Raw genomic sequence first — 22,375 nt, 5'->3', positions numbered from 1 at the left:
ATAGACAGTCATGGGCTTCTATAAAGCTGATAATTATGGCTATCAAAAGATGTAAAACTACCAGTTTAGGAAAACCAGTGAAAGCAAATTAGGCATGTGCTAAGGAGGAGAAGATACCTCATAAATAAGAGAGCTCTAAAATTAACTACAATGCAAAACGGGACAGAGTTTTAGCAGAAATTTATGCTGTTGCTGTGAAATGTAACTTAGAGAGCCTCAAAAAGGTACAGTGACCTCAGCAGAAAAAAGTATATGAAATGTTGGGTTGTATATAAGGATGATAGCAGAACAAAACAAAATTGAGAAGTTGTGTTTGACTTTGATAGATCACAGTATTTAGCGAAGCCTTGCAAAAGTGATAGTGATAGGACAAGGGGGAATGGTTTTAAATTAAAAAATGAAAGATTTAGATTAGATATCAGGGGGAAATCTTTCGCTGTGAGGGCAGTGAGGCCCTGGCACAAATGCCCAGAGAAGTTGTGGGTGCCCCAACCCTGAAGGTGCTTGAGGCCAAGTTGGACGGGACCCTGGCCAGCCTGAGCTGGCACAGGGCAGGAGGTTGGTGCTGGGTGGGCTTTAAGACCCTTTCACCCTAAGCTGTTCTGTGATTCTATGGAAAGTAATGGAAGCAGTGCAGTCGTTGGTGTGCTGAGTTTGAACTACAGAAAGCCAATGAGCAGTGCGTTACCTTGTTGCATGCAAGCCTTGCTGAATTCAGCAACGATCTGGCAGGATGCGGGGATAGGGCAGGGCTCGAGAACAGTCACATGATGGCTGTAAGACTAAAAAAAATGTGCAATGTGGATGAATCCTACAGCAAATTATTTCCTGGCGTGCTCGGTGCTCAGCGCCCTCAGCAGTACCCCCATGTGAAATAGCGCAGGGCTTGCAGCAACCAGGGGGCACGGGGAGGAGGCCGAATGCCTCTGGGTGCGTGTAGAAGCAGCCCTTCGGCTTGCTGCAGTCGGGGCTTCGGGCCACAGCCCCCATCTTCCCCCTAGTCTAATCTAACGCCCGTGCGCTGCAAAGCCGGGGCTGCCCGCGGCTCGCAGGAGGCCGGCCCGGAGGAGGGGCAGCGGGTGCCGCCGGGCGGACCGCGCCCCGTGGCTCCGAGCCGCCGGGGGTGTGGCCGGGGCCGCCGCTTTCCGCCCCGCTCGACGCGCCCGGGGAGAGCCGCTTCGTCCCCCCGGGGGGCGGGATGTGGCGGCCGCAGCCCCGTTCGGGCGGCACCGACAGGCGGCGCCGCGACGGCGGCAGCGGGAAGGAGGCGACTGGCCCAGGTGAGCGGGGCCGGGGGCTGCGGGGCGACACGGCGCCTGGGAGGGAGCCGGGAGGAGCCCCGTGAGCGCGACGGAGCCGTGATGGGGCCCGGGTCGTCCCGCAGCGGCTCTCTCCGCCGCCGGAAGGGTCTGGGCGCTGCGCCCGGCCCCTTCGAGTGGGATTCGAAGTTTGGGTGGGTCGGGCGGCTTTGGGACCTCGGTGCGGGCGGGCGGTGCGGAGGAATTAGATACAAAGACTCGTTGCTTGCTTCTTAGTTTCAAGCCCGCTTTGCTTTCTTAGTTTTCAGTCCCCGGAGGTTTTGTCTTGGCGAGGGTTCTCACAGCGTTGCCTAGGAAACTTTGTTATAATGCTGAAATAATACTTTTTTTTCCCTTCTTGCTTTAACCCTAAAATTCCTATTATTCCCCCATTGCTAGTGTGGGAGCAGTTATATTACTACATAAATGTGTGTGATTTGTATGTGTGTGTATATATATACATACATACATGTGTTTGTGTATATAAGCGGATGTGTATGTGTACATGCATCTACATAACCATGTGCTGTGAGGGAAGTAGATGCACTCTTAGAAGTCAGCAGTCTGGTACCTCCAAACTTGGTTTAAAAAGGAAGCTGCCATTTTCATGAGAAAAAGCCAAGCTCGTGTGTCAGTCCGTGCATAAACGAGCACTGAATGGCTCTGGCTGGCGGGGCAGGTGAGCTGCTCTCCCTCCATCATGCAGCTGGTAGTCTGAGCAGGAATCATCTCTGACAGTGGTGCTGGTGAAGGGCTGGAGCTGTGGGTAACACGAAAAAGTAACGCACCCTTCTCAAGAGAGTTCAGGAGGGAAGGCACAGCACGCACCAGGCACATCAGCTGCCTTTCTGGCTTTTTTGGATACGCAGTACTCGGAAGCAAAACTTCCTGCAAACACTCCAGTCATCCTTGCCAACATATCAGTGGAGAGCAGCTCATTCGTGTTTGGGTAATCCACGCTAATCTCTGTGTACAAGTGGTTGAGAAACTTTTTGCTGTGCTTCTGAATAGCGCTTTAAGAGCTCTGTGGTGAAGTGCCTTTATCATAAAAGCTTTTCTATGTATATTATCGAGCATATACCGCCAAGTGGTGCTAGCAATTAAAGTAGAATTTTGAAAGAGATGCACAAAGTACCTTGAGGTGCATTATCTCTGTTTTTGTCCTTTTATTTTTGTTCATTTACTTGCTAATTTGCAATTGGCCTTGCAATAACTCGTGAAAATGGGAGAAAAGTGCCTCTTTACTTAGTTTTGCTTAATTTCCAGGTATCTTTAGTTATCTTGTATTAGTGTTCCCTCATATTAATGCTGAAATCGAAGTTGTGGTTTCTTTTGGGAAGAGATTGACAGTGGTGTTACAGCCAAAGCTCTATAGCATCATTTCCTATCAATAGGATTTTTAGGCACTTTGCAAACTAAGAAGGAGGGTTTTAAAATATGTGGTCAAAAAGAAAAATAGTTGAGTTTAGAGGTTTGTGATCCCTCAGAAATGGGACCAGGGGATCTAAAGGACATGGTCTTAATATCAAATGTACAGAACGTTTGTGAGTTCCATCTGTGTGTTTTTTCTTGCTTCCTGGTGCTATTAAACTTATCAATTTTCTGTATGGTTCTTTTAGATCGGTCAGTGAAAATAACCTAACATACACTGTACTATTGACTTACACAGCAGCACAAAGCTCTGAAGTGTGGTCACAGGCAAGTGCTATATTGCCCCTGGCTTCCTCCCTCTTTAAATTCAGATAAATCAGCCTTTGTTCTCTTCAGCAAAATGAAGTCAAAAAGTTTGGGCCTAAGATGCTGCTTCTGGAATTGTAGTGGGGTTGTGCAAGAAAGGAGGATTTATTAGCACCAGTATGAATTAATTGTAAGGAACAGAAGGACAGAAAGCACTGCAAACAATGTTTTGTACTCACAAAAGCACAGCACCCTAAAGGTTAATTCTGACTTTGTTCACAAATTAGGCACACTCGGGTAGGCTTTTTTTTTGTTTTTTTACTCAGCATAACTTGGGCCTCCCGCAGCTCCTGATCCACCTGACCTTCTCAATCGAGATCTACTGGAGTGTGTGGCACACCCTGAGTGCTCATCAGGAGTTGTGATTCTTTCATTGCAGTGTTTGGTTTCCTTGAGCAAATGTTCTTCCCAATTGAGTGTCAAGCAGTCTGCGGCCTTTCCTGCTTTTGGACGTAATACATATTAACAACTCCTGTGACAATAGCTTTTCTTACTTCTTTTGGAGTACCAGGCGCAAAGGTAAACAGGGATGAACCTGTGGAGTTGCCGTAGAGATTTCCAAGTTCATCCTTAGAGCTGTTGCGTCTCTTTCCAGAGAGCAGCCCTTTCTTGCTGTGTCACTTGGATTAGGATTGAGTGTGTGGTACTCAATCCTACTCGGTGTTCTTGGAGGAAAACTGCCGCAAAGCCCTTATGTGTGAGGGATGAATGTGTCCTTTGTAAATCAGCAGTCACACAGGAAAAACTTGGCCCTCTGGTACTGAACAAAGGCTTCTGTGCCCATGTGAAGGTCTGTAGTACCCTTGTTTGGAGGTGTTTACTTAATTCAGTGTAACATTAACAGTTTAACAGTGCAATTTGTGCTCTGTTTTATCATTGCATTAACTGCTCACCTGAAAAGTGCTTTCAGGGAGAGATGTTTCTTTACCCAGTCTCCCAATCACAGATGCTATGTAACAGGAGCTGATATTAACTGCTGATATTCTTTGTTTGCTAAATGTGAGTTTACCATATGAAAACTGAATCAGCAGTTGTCATATTTTATTGACATATAAATGTGCAGTTATTTCCCTGTTCACTGATGCTGCAAATGTAAAATGGCTTAATGACTAATCTGAAGCCTACAGGCAGAGTGGTGAAATCATGTGCTTGCCTGAAGTACGGTTCCTTTGTTCAGCATGATTCCTTTGGTGCACGCAAAATTTGGATTCTGTCTCCCCTTTGTGTGATTATACCACATCTGCGTGCTGTACAGTAATGCAGTTTTTATCTCAGATCCTCCTTCACCTAACAGCCTCTTCCCAACACACGCATCTCTTACTATCTCAGTATGATATTTAATAATAGGAACACTCTTGTCTAATGAATCAAATTGGTGGTACTTTCTATTCTTTCCCACAACCTCACCCCCCCCCCTTACCTACCTTTCTTTCTGTCTTACAAATAAGTTTGTTTGATGTCAGAGTAGTTTATCTCGTTTCTTGGCTCTTTTTGCCTTCTCTCAGTATGCTTCTTTGTAGCAGCACCAAGTGCAAAAACACTTGGATTTTACATTGAAAAAGAAGATATTTTCTACGTGAGCAGTTGTGTAATCAGGATTAAAGATGGAAAATGCATTTTCTTGATAGTACTTATCTATCTCCCTTCTTTTCAAAGATACGTGTTACCTGCATTTATAGATAGTATCGAACTACACAAGTCAGAACTGGAACTGCAGATGAGCTAAGCAAGGTGTATATGCTAAGATGATAAAATCTTCATGTAAAAGAACTGCATGAGAGAAGTGTCTGCTTCAACCTAAGAATAGAATAAATGTCATATATGTGAAATTCTCTTCCACCTTTCCCTCCTATGCACAGTGGCAGAGGAATGGGATTTAGCGGGCTCTGGCTGAGAGGTTTCTTTGTTAGGGTCATCAGGGCAGGGAACCATTATAGAGGAAAATCTCTTAGTGGAGCAACTCTGAGGCAACCTGTGGAGTGAAAAGTCAAGAGGTTGATGGTGAGTATTGTAAAACTAAGTGAAAATGGAAGGGTTGGTATCCGTGGACAAAACAGGAAATGGGAATTGCAATAATTAGATACTCTGAACTGTTCTGCAGGTCTCCGTATTAAGATGAGGCATGTGGCATTGGTGTAGCTTTTCAAAACCTTGCTGAATTCCATATAGTAATATTAATGCAAAGTAGAGTCAAATGGTAGGGTTGTTTTCAGTGTGCCTGTGTATAATGAAGTTTGACAGTGGCTTCATGACCTCAGTGATTGATGGGGTGAGCAGGATAGTCCCTAGCTCAGCTCATTTAGCTGGCCCCACTTCTGTATTTATTGTTAGTCGTGCTTTGGGTCTAAAAAGTGTTTTGAGCATTCTTAGAGTCTTTTGTTTTAGTTTTGGAAGACTCTAAGGTCTCCAGAGAGCCTGGGAAGGGAAGGCCTGGGTTGCTAGGCTGAGGCGCTTCCTGTTGCAGACTGTCCATAAAGACCTGGGGGATGTGGAGCAGTGAGCTGGACAGCTGCTTCAGAACTGGGGGTAGGCTCTTCCTGTTAATAGAAAAGTGCATTGCCCTCTGAGTCTGCACTGATGCTTTGAACTGTGATCTGTGGGAGTTGAGCTGTTGATCTGTGAGCCCTGCTCCTCTCATGAAAGTGAAGGCATGCCAGCCTCAGGAGAGTGGGACAGACAGTTGCTCAGTTTGGTGGTGTTTTGCACTGCTGTCCTGCCGGATCTCTTGCCTAGCAGAACAGTGCATTTCTGTTTGTTTAGAGCAGTGAAAATTCTGAGAAACCCTTGCTGAAACTGCGTGAGAAATCTCCTGGCTGCCGTCACGTGTAGTGCAGCATCAGCACAGATGTTCCTCAGTGTGGTTTTGCTCCTTCATGTCAAACTCATTAATAATCAACAGGTATTGCATTTCCTTTCCCTGGGAAATCTGAACGTGGTTGTGCTGAGACTGCTGCTGTAGTATTCACATATTTGTGGTCTGCCTGAGTCCTGTATGGACTTGGCTGGGAGAAGGGCTGCTCAGCTAATGAGCAGTGGGAAAGGCTGTTTGCAGGCTCCCTGAGCAAATGAGGACAGGAGGAGGAAAATCATCTTTGTCAGGTGGTCTCAGTTTGCTGCAAGGTGAGCAGAGGCTAACTTTCACTTCTCACTTTGTATGTGGTGAGCACTAATAGTTGCGTATCTGCTCTTTCAGCAGGAAGCTGGGGATTTTCCTGATTATGTTGCCAGTTTTGTCAATAGCAAAATTTTCCATGAGATTGTCTGCTCTGAGACCAAGTGAAAAACCATTTCACATCAGCTGAGAGGTGTTCTCTATGTGTCCTTAGTACATAATTCATAAGATGCTTACTTCCTTAGAACTGTGTTTTTGGTTTTTCTTGTGTGTGGTAGGACTGTGGGTTTATAATCAGTGCTACCATTCCGGAAAAGACAATCTATGGAACTTCTCATCACTCTTTGTGAATTGTGCTGGTGTGCCCTGTTCTTGTTGGTTCCTTTTGTTATCTCTTGTGGAATGGATGGTAGGTTTTTAATCATTGCTGAGTACTATAGGCTGTGTATATTGATGCCATTCACTTTCTCAATTGATTATTATCATTTAAAGATAACTTACCTTTGTTCTGACTCTGTGATAAATGTGCATAGCCATGTTTCTGGTGAGCATGGAGTAGCACTGGAGTCCTAGGTGAGAGCTTGGACTTCTCAAATAGGTTTGCACACACTTGTTATGTGTGTGGCTGCTTTCTGTGTTGCCAGGTCTTAGTGAAACTGTGTGCTTTGTGCATTAAATTGGAAGTCTGTGACCATAGCAAATGTACAGTAGCTGTGTTTTTAATATTGAAAAGCCAGCATGAATGTTCCGTGCACTCATGTGAGAGGTGCCTCTAGCAGATGGTACCCTCTTGTCTTTCAGTTGAAAAGCAGCCTAGAAAAAGGTATCAGAATAATTTTTTTTTATAGCAAGCTGAATAATGCCTTGAGAGAAATGCTTTCCAGTGATTGTATAGCCAATAAAGAAGCCTCGGAAATAAACATTTTTGTGAAATAACTGCAGTAGATCAAAGTGACATTTAAGTGATGCTCATGAGCATCATTTAATCACCAGCTGACTACTAAAGGTCTGCTGCTTTGGAACAATAGGAGTTTTTATACTATAATGCCTTATTGTGTCTATCTTGCTTATGGCACTGACTGCCACTGAAGCCTGTGATTTCTGTGTTGTGTGTATGTATGTGTGTGTTGAATGCTATTTTTTTTATTTTTGAGAACCTATTTACTTCAAGTACTTAACATTATTCTTAATATTGTTGATAGAAAGCCAGCTGTTTCCATCTTCCAGGATGTGCTGAAACTATTGTTTACAAACTTCCTTGTGATTTTAACTTCACTTCCTTTGTGAAGTTAGACCAGCTAAATTACGTTCTTTCTGAGTTGGATGTCTCGTCATGGATTGTATGCTTGAACTTCTGTTGTAAGCAGAGAACACACAGTGAAATATTGTATATATATTTAAAGCTTGGTTGTATAGTGTGAGATTGCTTGAGTTGGAGGGCTAGCAAGTCTCTGGTCCTATACATAGCAGAGTTGGCTGAGGCTGGAGCAGGTTGCTCTGAGCTTCATCCTGCTGGGCCATGCATCGCTCCGAAGGCTGCACAACTAACTTGCTGTGGTCACTTCCTCCGCTGCTTGTCTTGCCTCAAGATGAAGGAGTTTTTATTCATACCCAGTCTGAAGCTCTCTTCTTTCCACTTTTCTCTGTTTCTTGCCTTTCCACGACATGTTGGTTTGGTTTTAACCTCACTGCACGTACCTAGCAGCTTGGGAACATTATTGCTAGAAAATGGAATCAGACTTCACTTACAATCTAATTAAAAGTTTTAGAGTAGAACACTTAGCATTCTTTTATTTGCTTTCCTCCCTGTGGCCTAAAATAGCAACTGTATTTGATGAAAATTGCTGCAAGTATATCCTTATACCCAAAGAGGGCATTCTAACCTTAAAGATATCCTTAGTTCTGTCTACATGATTTCTCTGTTACAGAAGTCCTTGCTTATGACTCAGACTTTAAGGTAATATAAATTTAAGACACTTCATATGTTTTTGTTCAGTAACATGCTATGACATTTTTATTGTACAGAAATGAAAATCTACGCATCTTCTCAGTATCTCTCACAGCCTTGTTGTCACCTCTGTTTTTGTAGGCTGTTCTTGCAGCTCACTCACTCATGTTTCTGCTCTCTAAGGGCTGGAGGGAGAGGATGACTTTAGGTTGCAGAGCTTTTGCAAATTACTTCAAAATCCTTTGAGTTGTCCCTTCTCTAGTCAGTAGAGGATTTAAAAGGCTTCCAGCTTAAAGGTGGAACTGTTTCACTATTCTTCCAATGAACTATCCTTCTGGACTGACTTGACATGGATGTTTTATAAATAAATCTGCTCTCCTGTATCAGCTCTGTGGATTAATATAAACCCGTTGAGTTCAGAGCACAAAAATGTAGGCGAGCTCAAATTGTATTATAGGTAAGCTGAGGAGTCATTTAAATAGGATGCTTGTATTTCTTTCAAATTTGCGGTGAAAAGTTATGTTAAACCTGAGTTTTCCAATGAAATTCTCACTTAAAATAGCATAATTGGCAGGATCTGCCTTGGGGAGATCTGTGGCTCCAGTCTGAGTTTTGAGAATACTAAATGTTGTTTTTCACATCTCTAGTCTTTTCAATAGAGAAAGGAATTCTAAAGGCGCAAAGCCTTATGTGTATTTTTATAATGACTTTTTTTTCTTATTGCTCATTTAGGAATCCTGTGTAAGTCATTAGCTCTTGTGGCGTGGCTCACTTGTAGTCTGTTTTAACCACAAACCAATGCATCAGATTACTGCTGTACCTCAGGACTGGGGGGATCAAGTGTCTCTAAAAATGCCAAGCTTCTCTTGAAAGGGAGCAGCAGCAGTGCTGTCTGCTGCTTTCTAATAACAAGGATACTGTGTGCAAAAGTGGTGTGCAACAAAAGTACTCTGCCCACCGGGTGGGACTGGCCACTGCCAGTTACCTTGTGGGGGACTCCGACAACCCTAGATTCTGAATTCATCTTTTTTAAAGCTTGCAGTAGATTCAAGAAAAAGCGTTGAAAATAGTTACGTGCATGACCTATGGTAAGTCTGGAAGATGGTTTGAATGATACTCAAAGTTGTGGTTTTTTTTTGTTTTTTTTTTTTTTTGGCTAAGCATTTTGATGTTCAAGATGATCTTTTCAGGTGTGTGTGCTTAGCACCATGTTTTACAATCAACACTTTTTACCCCCTTTAAAATGCTAAGTTGAACTGAGGATATATTGACATGAAAGACGTTTTCATTAGCTTGCTCAAACCAAACTTCCTTTGTGTAGAGGATATTTTCCAAGGGTCAGTCTGAATGCTGTGGTGTTTTTTTTTTTTTTTTTTTTTTTTTTTTTTTTTTTTTTTTGTGACTTGAAGTATTTTACCTAAGAGTTCGTTTCATTTCAGTGTTATACAGGGCCTTTAGTGCCCAGGAAGCATCTGCAAGCCATCTCATGAAAGGCCATGATTTCTTTGAAGAGAAGTACTGTTCTTTAACTTTCTTGGGTAACAAGAGCAGACAGGAAGGGTTCAATGAAAGGTGGCATAGCCTGTAGCCTCGTACTTAGGTAGGAATGCTTAGGGAAGGAGTTACAAATAAGTTGTGACAGAAGGTGGGTTTTTTTTATTAAACCTCTGGCAAAAATCTATGGTTTTGTTGAACATTAATAAATGCAACCTGTATTATTGGCCGAGGGAGAATGTCAGAGTAAATTGTGGCAAGTAATTGTCTTGATTTCCTAGATGTGAATAGCAGCAATTTACTGTCTTGAGAAAGAAGCTCTTAAAATAGTGTTTTCATAGAGATGATCTCCAATGGGATGAATGGAGCCATTGTACGCTTAAAGTGGAATAGAGTTTATATGAAAGAGGTAACAGGAGCCCTTCGGACTTGCTTGTTCTTGCAGCCAAAATGCTGCACACCTTGAGGTGATCAAAGAAATCAGTGGGTACAGCTGATGTAGGATGGGACTGCTTTTAAATGGGCTTGGAGAAGCCTGGAGACTTATTAGTTGTGCTAATGGGGCAAGTGGAGTAGAAGGGCTCTTCACTTGGGAAGGGATGGGGTGGTACAGATGGGCTGAGAGTTCACGGATGTTGTGCAGAAGGGATTTTTTTGCAGCGTACTTGTTTGTTTTGAGGGATGTGCTGATAGAGGGGTTATGGCAGAGAGGAGAAACTGGAAAGGGTCAAAGAGGTGGTATTGAGCGATGGCGCAGGGGAATCTGTGTGGCTCTGATTGTTTGGAAGCTTTGTGGAGGGCCATCGCTCTGGACTGTATAGTGTGTAAGTGTGAACTGTGCAGTGTTAGGTCAGATCCAGGTTTAGGAAAGTTTCTGGTTCAAATGTCTTTCATGCTTGCTATAAGAGGAATGAGCAGATTTGTGGGAACTAATTGGGGATTAAGAAGAGAAATGCAATGGAAGCTGGTGAAAAGGGAGGCTGGGTTTGGTGGGAGCAGTGGAAAAATTGTAGATAGCATTGGTATTGGCAGAGTCAGATGAAGGCACAAGTGAAAGAATCAAAGCAGAGCTGTCAGCGTTGATCACATCTCCCCCCTCAGCAGGGGGTCTGGCTGACTGCCACCTGACCGTATGCACTAATCCTCATTTGCTTCCAGCAGTCCTGACTTTGCAATTTGTGTGAGGGCAGGATTTCAGGTCTGCTGAGAAGCCTTGTTCTCTGGATGTGATGTGACATACGTGGGGTGGCTCTCAGCTCCTTACTAGTGGTGACTTTCCTGAGCAAGCAGTCATACAGAATGCATGTGTTGTTGCTGCAGAAGTCCCTTGCCCAGACAGTGCTCCCGTGTTGTAATAGGAATCTCAGGTGATGAGAGTTTGCAGTACTAAGGTTAGCCTGTAGGGCCAGGGCTCTTGCCTGAGGGCTGCTCGCTGTCCAAGGCTGCTGGATGCCTTCTTGACTTGCTTGTACCTTCTGCCCTTTTTTCTGAACCCAAGGTTGAGTCCCATCTGCTAAAATATCTCTTTCCTACTTTTTACAGAAACGCTGTGAACATTTACCTTTGGACTTTGGTCATGGCTTTGTGGCATAGCTGTTTGGTACCAACAAGGAGACACACTGCTTTGCTTGTCTGGGAAATACGGGCTTACTGCTAGGAAATGCATGTTGGAGCATGTTTGCTTAAATGAAAGAGGATCTTGGTAACAGCTGTAACAGTGTCTAAACATTGGACTTGTCACTGTACAAAGCTTTGACTGCTTTTCATGGTTTCAATGTGGCTTTTTTTTTTTTTTTTTTTTTTTTTTTGTGGGGTATTACTTTTCTTCTCTTTTATTTCTGTTACAATTTTCTTCCTTAAATGTGAACTGCTGTTGATATCATAGGAATGGCAACATAAATTAGTTGTATGTTGTCAGAGTGGGAGGGAAGGTGTAATTTTTCCTGTAACTCAGTGGATTTTTCTTTATACAGAGAAACTATATTCTTTCATGAGGGATATTTATTTATTTATTTATTTATTTGAGATACCTGATTGAAGGCTGAGCATCTTTTGTCTCACCCTGTTCAGAATGAGCTGCGATTTCTCAGTTGTGTTGTATGCCTATGGTTGGTATTCTGCTGCAGATTCAGCAGTGTTAATTACAGTGCTTCTTCCATGGCTCGTTCTTAACACAATCCCAGATTTCACCTTCACCTTTTTCCTCCACTCTGGATGAAAAGGATATAGCCAATATCTTCATTTCTACGTTCTCAGACACAATAAAGAAAACTTTCAGCTTCCATTTTGTCTGCCTGCAGCCTCAAGTGAGTGAGGGTTGTAAAGATCAAGCAGTATCCTTGTGGAAGTCCTTGGAAGGGATACTGTGTGCATCCTTCTCACCTACCAGCACTGGTCTCTCATGGAACCCACACTTGACCCCTTGTTGGTTTCTAACATCTGTAATGCAGTATTGATGAACAACCTGCTGGCCTTTAGCTAGGACTTGCGTTAAGTGCAGTTGCCTGTGCAGCTGTGGAGGACAGGAGAGCAGTGCTGTAATCTGTTCCTAGTCATTCAGCTTCATCTCACCATTCAGAGTGGCTATTTCTTGTCAGTGCACAAAAGCCCAGTCTGCACAGCTGCTGTTGCAAAGAGTACTTGAGTGTGCAAGTTTTGTGGAAGCAGAAAGCATGGCAGGGATTTGTGCTAAATCCTGAGATTATATTCTGAGGGGAGCAGGGTGAGGGAACGTTGCTGTGTGTTCACATGCTTCCTTCCCACTGCAGCTGATCTCTATGTCCCACATATTGCTATTACTGTGAAAATCAACTGTGTATACAGACTGCAGTATCTTATGCTCAGGCTGCATCCTGGTGGTGCTGTGTGTTCTGTGTGATGTTTTTGCTCAGCTATCCTGATGTCTGAAACTTCCCTTCACTTCCATTGTTGTCTAGATGGCTCCGACATTGGGTTCTGACAGCCTGGCTGGGGCTGGGAGGCAAACTTCCTGCAGCAGGCAGGGGAGGAGCGTTTGCCCTGGGACTTTGATATTAAATTGTGAAGTTAAAAGCATACTGACTCCTCACCCTTGACAATATAGGAACTGCCATGTTGTTTTATTTTCATTATATGTGATGACTACTGAGCTGTTAAGAGCAAATTACTTTCTATTTCAGTAAACTCAATTCTGCTTTCATACTGGCTGTGCATCAGATGCTTAATTTGGAACCTGCTTTCTCTTGGTGAAATTAAAAATTCAAATCTCCAAGCTGGAGCGCTCAAACTGTGCTTGAATTAGAAATTGACTGCTGTCAATGTGCTCTCACACTTCGCTCTCTCCCTCACCCCGATGTGTTTTATATTAGAGTCTTGCTGTGGCTGATCTGACGGAGCAGAAGTAGTGGGAATCTGCACTATCACTCAGTAGACAGAGTGATGAAAGAGAAGTGTGGTGTGTTAAATAGACCATTCTTGAGAAGGACTGCTGTGTACCAATTTGATAATTATACACATGTTTGGTGAAATACTTTTATGGGATACGACTGCAAACCATTAAGCATTGTCGACAAATTAATTAAGGACCTGGGCAAACTTAAATTTCTTCTTGTGGACTTCGCAAGAAATCCTTGCTTCCTTATTTCTGTGTCATGTTGAAAAGTTTCCAGATCCTGGCCGAAAGAACTAAAGTATTCTCTCCCTTTGAGACATTAGCATGAGCTGCCTCTACAGACTGTTGCACCAAAATTGCAAATGTGTTTTTTTTTTTTTTTTTTTTCCCTGAAAGGAAAACAGCAAATATAAGAATAATAATAAAAAAGCACAACAACCAACCAAAAAAAGAACAAAACCAAAAATGCAACAAACCAAAAAACTCCACAGCATCTCTGCGAACTTGCAACTTCTGTGTCGTTCTGCCTTTTGAAAAAGTGGGAAAGCTACTCTCAAACATTTAGCTAAAAGTAAAAATAACATTGGCAGACTTGAAACAGATTGGGGCTGGGTATTTCTGGGAAAGTTAAGTGCTTTCTGTTACTGCCTGTGCTGAAGGCACCTAGTGCTGGTACTTGTGTTCCCAGACCCAGTTGTGCCTTTACCTGTGTTGGTCATCCGTGGGGTGGGCTGTTAAAAGTACTGCAAAGCTGAAGTGGGCTGTGCTGTGACTGGGTAGGCTTGGCAAGTAACTGTTGTGTTGTGTGGCCGTGTATGTGACTTGGGCAGTTCCAGCTAGCCTAGGTCTATGGCAGTGAGTTGGAGCGTGAGCGAGCTGCATAAAGAAGTTAAAAAGAAGTTAAAAGAAGTTAAAGAAGTTAAAGACTGGCTGGGCTGAGGCTTTCAACCAGAGATTCATTTATTTATTTTGCTTGTGACTTTTTAACAGCAGCTGACTGCATGAAAACAGAGAAGTAACAAAGCAGAAACATCACTTTTGAGAAAAGGACAGATGTAATTTTTCAGAGGTATTCTGCTATGTAAATGGTCCTGCTTTGCTGAGGCAGCAAGGAGTCACTTGGTTGCTCCTTAGTGTATTCAGCCACTTGTTCTACTCACCAACAAAATGAGTTTCCTTGTAGCACTGCAGTAGTGAGGTTATGAGGGGTAATTCACATTTTAACTTGAAAAAATGCAATTTTCTGTGATAGCCAAGCATTGGATGGCCAGCCATAGGATGTTGATTAGTTATCAAATAGACCTCCGCAGTGCAACTGCATGCTTTCACAGACTAGGCAGTTATTGCCTTTTTAAATTTAAAAGGGTCAGAAATGCATATTTCTGTTTTTTTTTTTTTTTTTTTTTTTCTCATATCCAAGTGAATAGATGAGGCACTTGCTTGAGGAAAAAAGCCTGCTTGTATGCATTGTCAACGCACTGCTGAAGAGTGATGGATGCAGACGTGTACTTGCATTTTAAAGTGTTGGCAATATAAAACACTGTGGTATGTGATTAAGGAAAGAGGTGTTTCTCTTATGCTTCTATGGCTAAATAAGTGTTTGTTACTAACACTGGGAGTGTTATGATATTTAAGAGCATACATCTTCATAGATCTTGTATTTTTTCCTTAGAGTTAACAAGGCAAAAGCAGGTTTAAAACACCTTTAGGAGAAGAAAAAACCTGATAGGCGTATTAAAGCTGGTATCAACTAGTGAGATCATTACTCTAGAGAGAAGTGTTGCAATTTCCTCAAATGGCTTAGGATGAGTTGTTACATTCAAGCCACTTACCTCCTTAATATAACAACTCAATGATGTGCATTATGGGAGTGTATCAATAAAAATAATTTTATTGAAACACTGGCTAAGGAAGACCACTCTTGCATCTAAAATGTCTTTGAAGTATTTTTAATGAAGAATAACAACTAATAAACACTTAATGACTTCAGAGTATATTTCATACATGACATGTTGGAAATTTAGCAGCTGAATAACTGATCTCAGCATGTGATCTTAGAAATTGCAGGAGCTTTTGGTGAGGGAATAATTTTTATGTAGCTCAGCCATTGCTCACCTTCTATAGATGCACTTTGGGAAGTGCTGGATAAATCAAGGTATAGCTAACATTCACTAATTAGGTGAAAAATCTGGATGAGACATTCACATTTTATTATTTATGAAAAGCTTATGTTAAAGGTAACTTTGTTTGAAAGCACACTTGTGTAAAGAAACTGTAATGGCTTATTTTGAAACAGGCTGCGTTGAGATTGATGCCACCTTATTTTGAGAATTCTGTGGTATCTTCTGAAATTCACCAGACAAGTCAAAATTTAGCTAATTAGAAATCACAGCGTATTTTGTCATATTTTTGATAGAAGAACTGATCCATAATAATAGTTACTATAATGTTGGATTGATTAATCTTTGAGAAAGGTTAAGCTTGTGTATCTTTGTAAATAATAAATATTTTCATCTCACTTTATGTACAGTTTAATGCAGGTTTTTAAGGCTTCTTCAACAGAAGTAGCACTATAGAGTTTGATTGGAGCAGTGCTTTGATATCTGGCTTTGAATATGACCAAGTATCTTTCCTCAGGCACCACGGCTGCCACCCACCAATGTTCTATAGCTGAATTTGTTATTTTAATGGACATCAGCAGTATAATGTAGGTGCGAACGATTGAGCTCTTCTTAAAACTACATGTGTAATTTCTCATTTATTTTCAGGGATAACTTAATGATCTCGCAGGCATTCTGAGTTACTGGACCAAAGTACGGGCAGAGAGATTTTGTGAAATATGGTGTTTCTGTACTTTCTTTAAAGCCCCAGTGGATTTTGTAAGAATTTTTCACATTCTCGTGGCACTCTACCTATAGATGGAATTGGAGCATTTGGTCAGAAAGTGTGGATTTTGTGGCTGAAAATGGAGATTCATGATAGATAACTGTCCTGCTATGCATTAGCATCGTTGAATGAAAAAGGATGTGCTGTTCCAACAACAGTAAATGCTCTTTGGCTTCCCCTTTCACTGCTTCATCCTACTGACTCAAATGAGACTTGAGCAGCATTGCTGCATGAGTTGCTTTGCAGTGTTGGAAAATGTTCATTCTGTGTTCTGGCTCTGAGTTGTTACTCATTGGGAAAGATTTGCTATGATGAAAGATCTGATAAAATCAAATAGATTCTTCTCTGAGCCTTCATAGTTAGGATTTGAAGCCACTTGCTCATGATAGAACATTTGATTGGAAAATATATGTTGCATCTTCTAGAATTATAACAGGCATTTTAAGAGCTGATTTGTAGTATTACAATTAGAAGACCTATGTGGTTTTTTTTTTGTTGTTGTTCCGAAGTACCTCATGCAAGGCATAACATTGTAGTATTATATAATTCTGAATCATCTTCCATTGCTTTCATAGTGTTTCAAGGTGCAATTCTGATTTGGTAGTTACTTGGTAGTTACTTGCCAGAGGCTTATCTGCTATTTGAGGTGCTTGAAAGAAAACTGAGAGACTCCTGAGAAAAGTGAGACCTGTCACTTGAACAAGCCATCTGAATTGTTCCACTGTAGTTTCTTTGTCAGGACATAAGATATACTGATGATATGAGGATGCTCCAAAAGTAATGCCTTCTGTTTACTTCCATGGAAACTGCAACATCTACAAAGAGCACAATGACACTATTTGATAGAGCAAATTCTCAGCTGTAGAACAATATTTTTCAACACAGTCAACACCAGTTGCTGTGCATTTTCACCAGCTATGAACAGAAGCCTGCTTGCCGCACTCTTCAAAATTTGTACCAGCAGAGGTGGCCCACTTTCACTGTCCTCACTGCTGAAACCCACTGCTTCCCTGTGCTCACATCCACTGATTGGTCTCCTTAAGTGTTCAGCAAGAACTGATGAAGATCAATGGGTACCACTTTTTCCACATCGAGGAATTCAATGTCACACCTGTGCTTCATCCACTCTTCCATGTCAGATGCCATTTTGTTACACTGCCCCTCTGCTGCCATCTGTCCCATGGCAACATTTTATGGAACAGTGATGAAAATTTCAACCCCTACCGCTGTACCAACAACATCATCTGCCTCTTGTTCTAGGCCAACATCATGAAATAGGAGGCATTGCTTTCAGAGCAGACCTTGTAGTTTAGAAGGCTAACAGACTGTTTAATTAAATTTCAGATATGTGATGATAAACAACCAAAGTGATTCTGAACTTCACATCAAGGTATATAATAGGAGGATGAAGGGTGTAAAAACAGTATGGCCAAAGCCCTAGCAATATTCTATCTGGATTTCATAATGGCTGATGGTACAGAGGTGCTCTCTAGCTGGTGACTGGGCTCTGCCTGCAGTTTTCTTTTCCTTCCCTTTCCTCTGAGCAAGATAGGCCTTGGGGCCTGCTGGAATGTGCCTTGTGGAGCTCTTTAGTTTTTGCCTCTTGTGTGGGTCTAGACAGCAGCTCAGGCTGCCTCAGTAGACCTCTGCTGGGCTACGGATGTAATCTTGGTGCCATTTTGGCTGCTGTGCAGTAGCCAGGTGAGGGGCTTGTGCTGGTGGGCTTGCGAGAAGGCAGATCTGGAGTCCACAAAGGAGCTGATTGGCAAACCTTGGACTAGAAAGATACTTGTTCGAGGAGGCATGTGGAGGTGTGGGGCTTCCTACCGTGTGGACTAATTCAGGATAATGAAGTCATACCAGTTGTACTAAAATTGCTTTTAGAATTGCATCTAGGTAGTATGGTACAAATATTTAACAATTTAAACTTAACTTACATTAGCATAGTTTAAATGTGGTGTTTGAAGAGCTGTAATTATCTATTTGCCCTAGAAACTCATGGTGATTTGCTGTGATCAATTTTAAATTGGTCATAATTCAACCATGAACTTCTATTTTTATCAGACAAGGCCTGCGGCTGGCCTTTGTAAACTGTGATAAAATATATCCAGTCTTAGAATGACTTCTTTTGTGTGATGGATTTCTTCTGCTGAAGGCCAATTTTGACCATTATTTTGTATATAAAAGAATTAAATTCTGAAGAACACTCTGTTCAATTTTTGTTCCCTTACATCAAGAATAGTTTCTATTTGTTATAATTTCTATTAAATTACTCCCAGTAGAGCATTTTCACTGTCTTTTTATGTTAGACAGGTTGATGGACTTTATGACCTTCTTTATTTCTGACTTCTGGGAGTTTTTTTTCCTCTAACAAGAGAGAGTGTGAGACAGCTGGGCTACCCTAGTTTATGCAATAGGAAGCAAAATACAGAAACAACTGCAGTTCCATAGTGAGCTGCTGGTATTGTAATATGTGGAACATGTTCAAGTTGCTTTCATTGAAGGTTACTTGGAGAAGACACAGTGAATGCTGAACAAAGTCTGTTGGGAAAATTCAGGTTGAGTGCTTATATGTTTGTATACGGTGTCCTTCTGATGAGGTATGTTTTAGGCTTCTGTTAGGAGTTGCTGAGCTATTTAGAGTATGTGCAAGTCTGTCAATATAAAAATCGACAAAAGGTTGTGATTGGAGGTGAATATTTAATGCATTTTGTGGGGGGGAAAAAAAGCAAAAATTGCCTTTTGGAATACCACTATGCCTGTGATCAGAATAATTCTGGTACCTGGGGTTCTGGCAGTAGATTCTGTTTCAATGAATAGAAGGCAGCTAATCCGGGGCATAATTCAGCTAGTCACTAAGTTCCTTTGAAGTGCTAGTCTTGCAAATAAGCCATTTCAGTATGTTTTTGTGATACAAAATGGGTAACAGGCAGAGCAGATATTCCCCCGATTGTGTGCAAGATAGAAGAATGGAATACATTTCAAAGAGTAGTAAATCCTTAAGAAGCTGGGAGTAGTCCTCCTGTGATCTTTATCTTTGCTTCTTGGCATAGCAGACTTATTTAAATATATATATATATATATATATATATATATATTTAAAATGGAGATAGCAACAATAGTGCTACAAAAAAAGTGCTACATTTTGATCTTTCTCTTTCAGTGATCTTTTTTTTTAATCTTGATTCTTTCTATTGCACTCTGAAAGCAGCTAATCTGTGTTTTCATCTATATATATTGAATATACATGGGGAAATTTAGCTGTTGAGTATAAGACCTTTTTACATAACATTGCATTAATGTTATCAATCTTATGGTGGTATTAGTTTTCTCAGACTGAGAGTCCTGCATTCAAAACTTTAATGCTTTGGGTGACAGGTAAAACAGTAAATGAAGGTCTATAAAATATCTCACTAAAATAACAGATATGCAGCCATAGATTTTTTTAAAGAGCTGCAGCTGTTCTGGAAGCTGAATTTGAAATGCTTGTATTAATAAAACACCGGAGAACTAGGCATGAGCAGTAACAAGTTATGTGAAAAATTTTCTAGTGTTGTTCCCTTGTTTTTGATGCAGATTTGGTCTTATGTGATTGTATGTCTTTTCAGACATTGTTCTGTATCAGTGAGACTAAATAAGTTCTGTGCTGTGAGTGATCGGAGAATGAGAAATAGCAGAGCACAGCTACAGACGGGAAGGCCACGGATTCATTGTTTGTGGGTTTGTGTCCTGTTGTATCAGCGAGTTCACTTAAAAGCAGGTGCAAGAAAGTGAGTGAATGCACACAGTTCTCTGGTTAACACCTTATCACGTCTGTCTGCAATACAGGCAGCGTCTTTGTTTTGTTAAAGTGGAAACCTATGCATTGTCTGAAATTGCTGAATGCTACAATATATTACCCTTAAGAAACTGCAGAAGTGCTTTACTGACTTAATTTTTTTTTTTAATTTTTTTTTTTTTTTTTTTTTTTCTTTTTCTTACTCCCTCCAGATGGTCTGGAGCACTTGATACCTTCTGGCTCTCTTCGTAAAAAGGCAAAAAGACCTGGATACATGAGGCCAGAGGCTCAGCGACAGCTCCGATTTCAGTCCCTGGGTGCCTGCAAGTCCTTCAGTCCAGAGGAGTTCAAGCATGACAAGAGGCACTGTGAAGAGCTGGAGGACTTCTCTCTCTGCAGAGAACAGAAAAATAACGTTGAGTTCTTATGCTGTAGTTCAATTGCAAGTAGTGCTGTAGTTCTTGCTGATGGGGTAACAGCATTGGGCGCTACTGTAAATATGCCAGGAAGTTGCAAAAATTTTTCATGTTCCAAGAATCCATGGTCAGAAAACATAGCATCGATTTACCCTGCTGAAACAACAAGCAAAGGTATTTCTGTAGTAAGTGGTACACGGCAGACAAACTGCGGAACTGAAGTGAGTGAGCCCCTAAAGATACATGCCTTGGATCAGGCAGAAGTGAATAATAACTGTGAATATCAAAACAGGGAAGTTGTTTCTTGTTCTGGTGCTCCATGTGATAGTTTTCGTTCGAGTTTCAGCTTCATACAGCTCTCTCTGAATTCAGCCTCTGGAGTAAGTGATGCTGAACTCAAGACAAGTGTTCTGCATCCCAGCAGTGCCAGAGATCTGCAGGAGCTAGGAGAGGCAACAAAAACTCAGGAGCACTCAGGGGCTTTGTGTTGCTTCTCTAGGCTCAGTGAGGATTTGAAGTCTGAAAATGAGAACACAGCAAATGATAAACTTCAGGATTGTGAGACCTTCTCTCTCTCTGATACGGATGCAACACTGTCATATTCTACAGATTCCTCAGATGTGGCATCTGCTGGCTCCTCTGTTACCTCAGGCTATGAAAGTAGTTTTACTGTCAGTGACCAAAACTGGGATACTTTGATAAAAAGGTATGAACCAGCACTACTGGACTGCCAGCTTGGCAACTGGAGTACAATAAAGGTTTGTAATCTCGTTTCATCTTTGATTCCTCCTCTTGGCACCCAAAACATATATATTCGTAGTGTCGATGTCTTAATTTGATGTGGGTATTGGGATGTTAACAGGTTTCATGGTACTTTTCCATAGAAGCTTTCAGTATCTGTCTGCATGATAAAAATGAAGGAACCTGTGTGTTTTGTTTTTAAAAGAACCAAAACAAGAGAAACCCAACAAAGTGATGATGTTGCAGTAATTGGCTCCTATGGCATACTGAGACTATGATCTTATTTCTACTGTCATACATCAACTTCTGAATTTAGCAAGGGCTGCTTTTGCAGGTGGCTTTCTTGACTGCAGATTACTGGAGTGTATGTAGAGCAAAATTTGAAGGTGGTAACATCTTTTTTCCTTGAAGCATCATGATTTAATGAAACAGAACTTTGTAATTGAAAATGTGTAAATTTAGCCAAACATTTCTAGGGGAAAGGCATGTGTGTGAGGGTAGCCTTCAAACTAATACACAATTGCACTCTGCACAGGATGATAGATGGGGTTCCATTCCCTGCTCTAATTCAGGCTGGGAATTAAAAATTTTTTTTTCCTTCCCCCTTACAAGAGTTGTGGGCTGTTGATTAGAAGTCATTTTTTTGGATGTATGTGTGTGTACCCACATGTATACTTACCATGTGTACAAGTAGCCTCATTCACTGTATTCTTTGTGGGAGGGGAGTGGGGAGACCTTAAAAAGGATCCATTATTCTTTTTATTGTACAGGAGGATTTTTTTCTAGTCTTTGATAGTTTTGGGGTGGCAGAGGAGCATCAGAAGAAAGCCATTACGAGCCTAGATGCAACAAGGAGCCAAATTTTGGTTCTGTTGTGCACTCCGGAAGTGGTAATCTGGAGTTCAGTATGGACATGCTGGATCTCATGAATTTTAAAACTATTAAAATTCCTCTGAGTGTGGGTGGTGTGCTTGCTGAGCCTCTCACCGGTGCCATTAGTGCCCTGAAGCAATGCCTGGGATGTGTGTACCTTACGTGTAGAAAGGTGCACCAGTTCTGCCCATGCTATCTGTGTTAACCCTAGAATGAAAAGCCTTCAGAAAGCAGGCTCTTGTGACTTCTTAGCACAGGCGTATCTATTGAGATGCACTGTGTTGTCTTTAGGCCTAAGGGAGTAGGGTGGCTCTTCATAGCCCTTCTATCTGGGTTAGGCAGTATGCTGAGAAACATTATTCTTACTTTTTTGTCTGTGTCATCTGACCTGAGTTTACAACACTCTCTGATCCCTGTTTTTCATGGGGATGCATGTAGGACCCAAACTAAGTTCTCTTGCACACTTATACAGACTCTACATGCATTGCCATGGCGCAACTGTTTTGGCTTCAGGCCTGGAATGGCGATGTTCCCATGGTGTGGTATGGCTTGGGAAATTAATTTTCTACAAATCTGGGAATGTATGACATAATAAAAATACAAAATGATTTTCTGTCTTTTTCACTCTGCTTATTTGATAGGCACAAAGAAACATTGCTATCTTTAATTTCTATATTCATTAATTCATTGAACGGAGAATTGGGGAATTGTGCCTTCAGATG

General features: G+C 41.6%; 1 protein-coding gene across 1 annotated transcript in view; it reads left to right on the top strand.

Annotated features, from left to right (window-relative positions):
* Positions 1 to 612: 612 nt before the first annotated feature.
* Positions 613 to 22,375, top strand: part of DISC1 (DISC1 scaffold protein) — a gene marked incomplete at both ends in the record, with an annotated part of 205,343 nt that continues 183,580 nt past the window's right edge. Inside the window, 7 exon segments of the mRNA XM_079549936.1 lie at positions 613 to 645; positions 648 to 859; positions 947 to 998; positions 1,002 to 1,025; positions 1,027 to 1,182; positions 1,184 to 1,280; positions 19,836 to 20,797. Coding sequence (XP_079406062.1) covers positions 613 to 645; positions 648 to 859; positions 947 to 998; positions 1,002 to 1,025; positions 1,027 to 1,182; positions 1,184 to 1,280; positions 19,836 to 20,797 — 1,536 coding nt within the window.

The sequence above is a fragment of the Tetrao urogallus genome (genome assembly GCF_951394365.1).
Source record: "Tetrao urogallus genome assembly, chromosome: 2".
Taxonomy (NCBI): domain Eukaryota; kingdom Metazoa; phylum Chordata; class Aves; order Galliformes; family Phasianidae; genus Tetrao; species Tetrao urogallus.
This window is presented reverse-complemented; position numbering and strand designations above follow the sequence as displayed.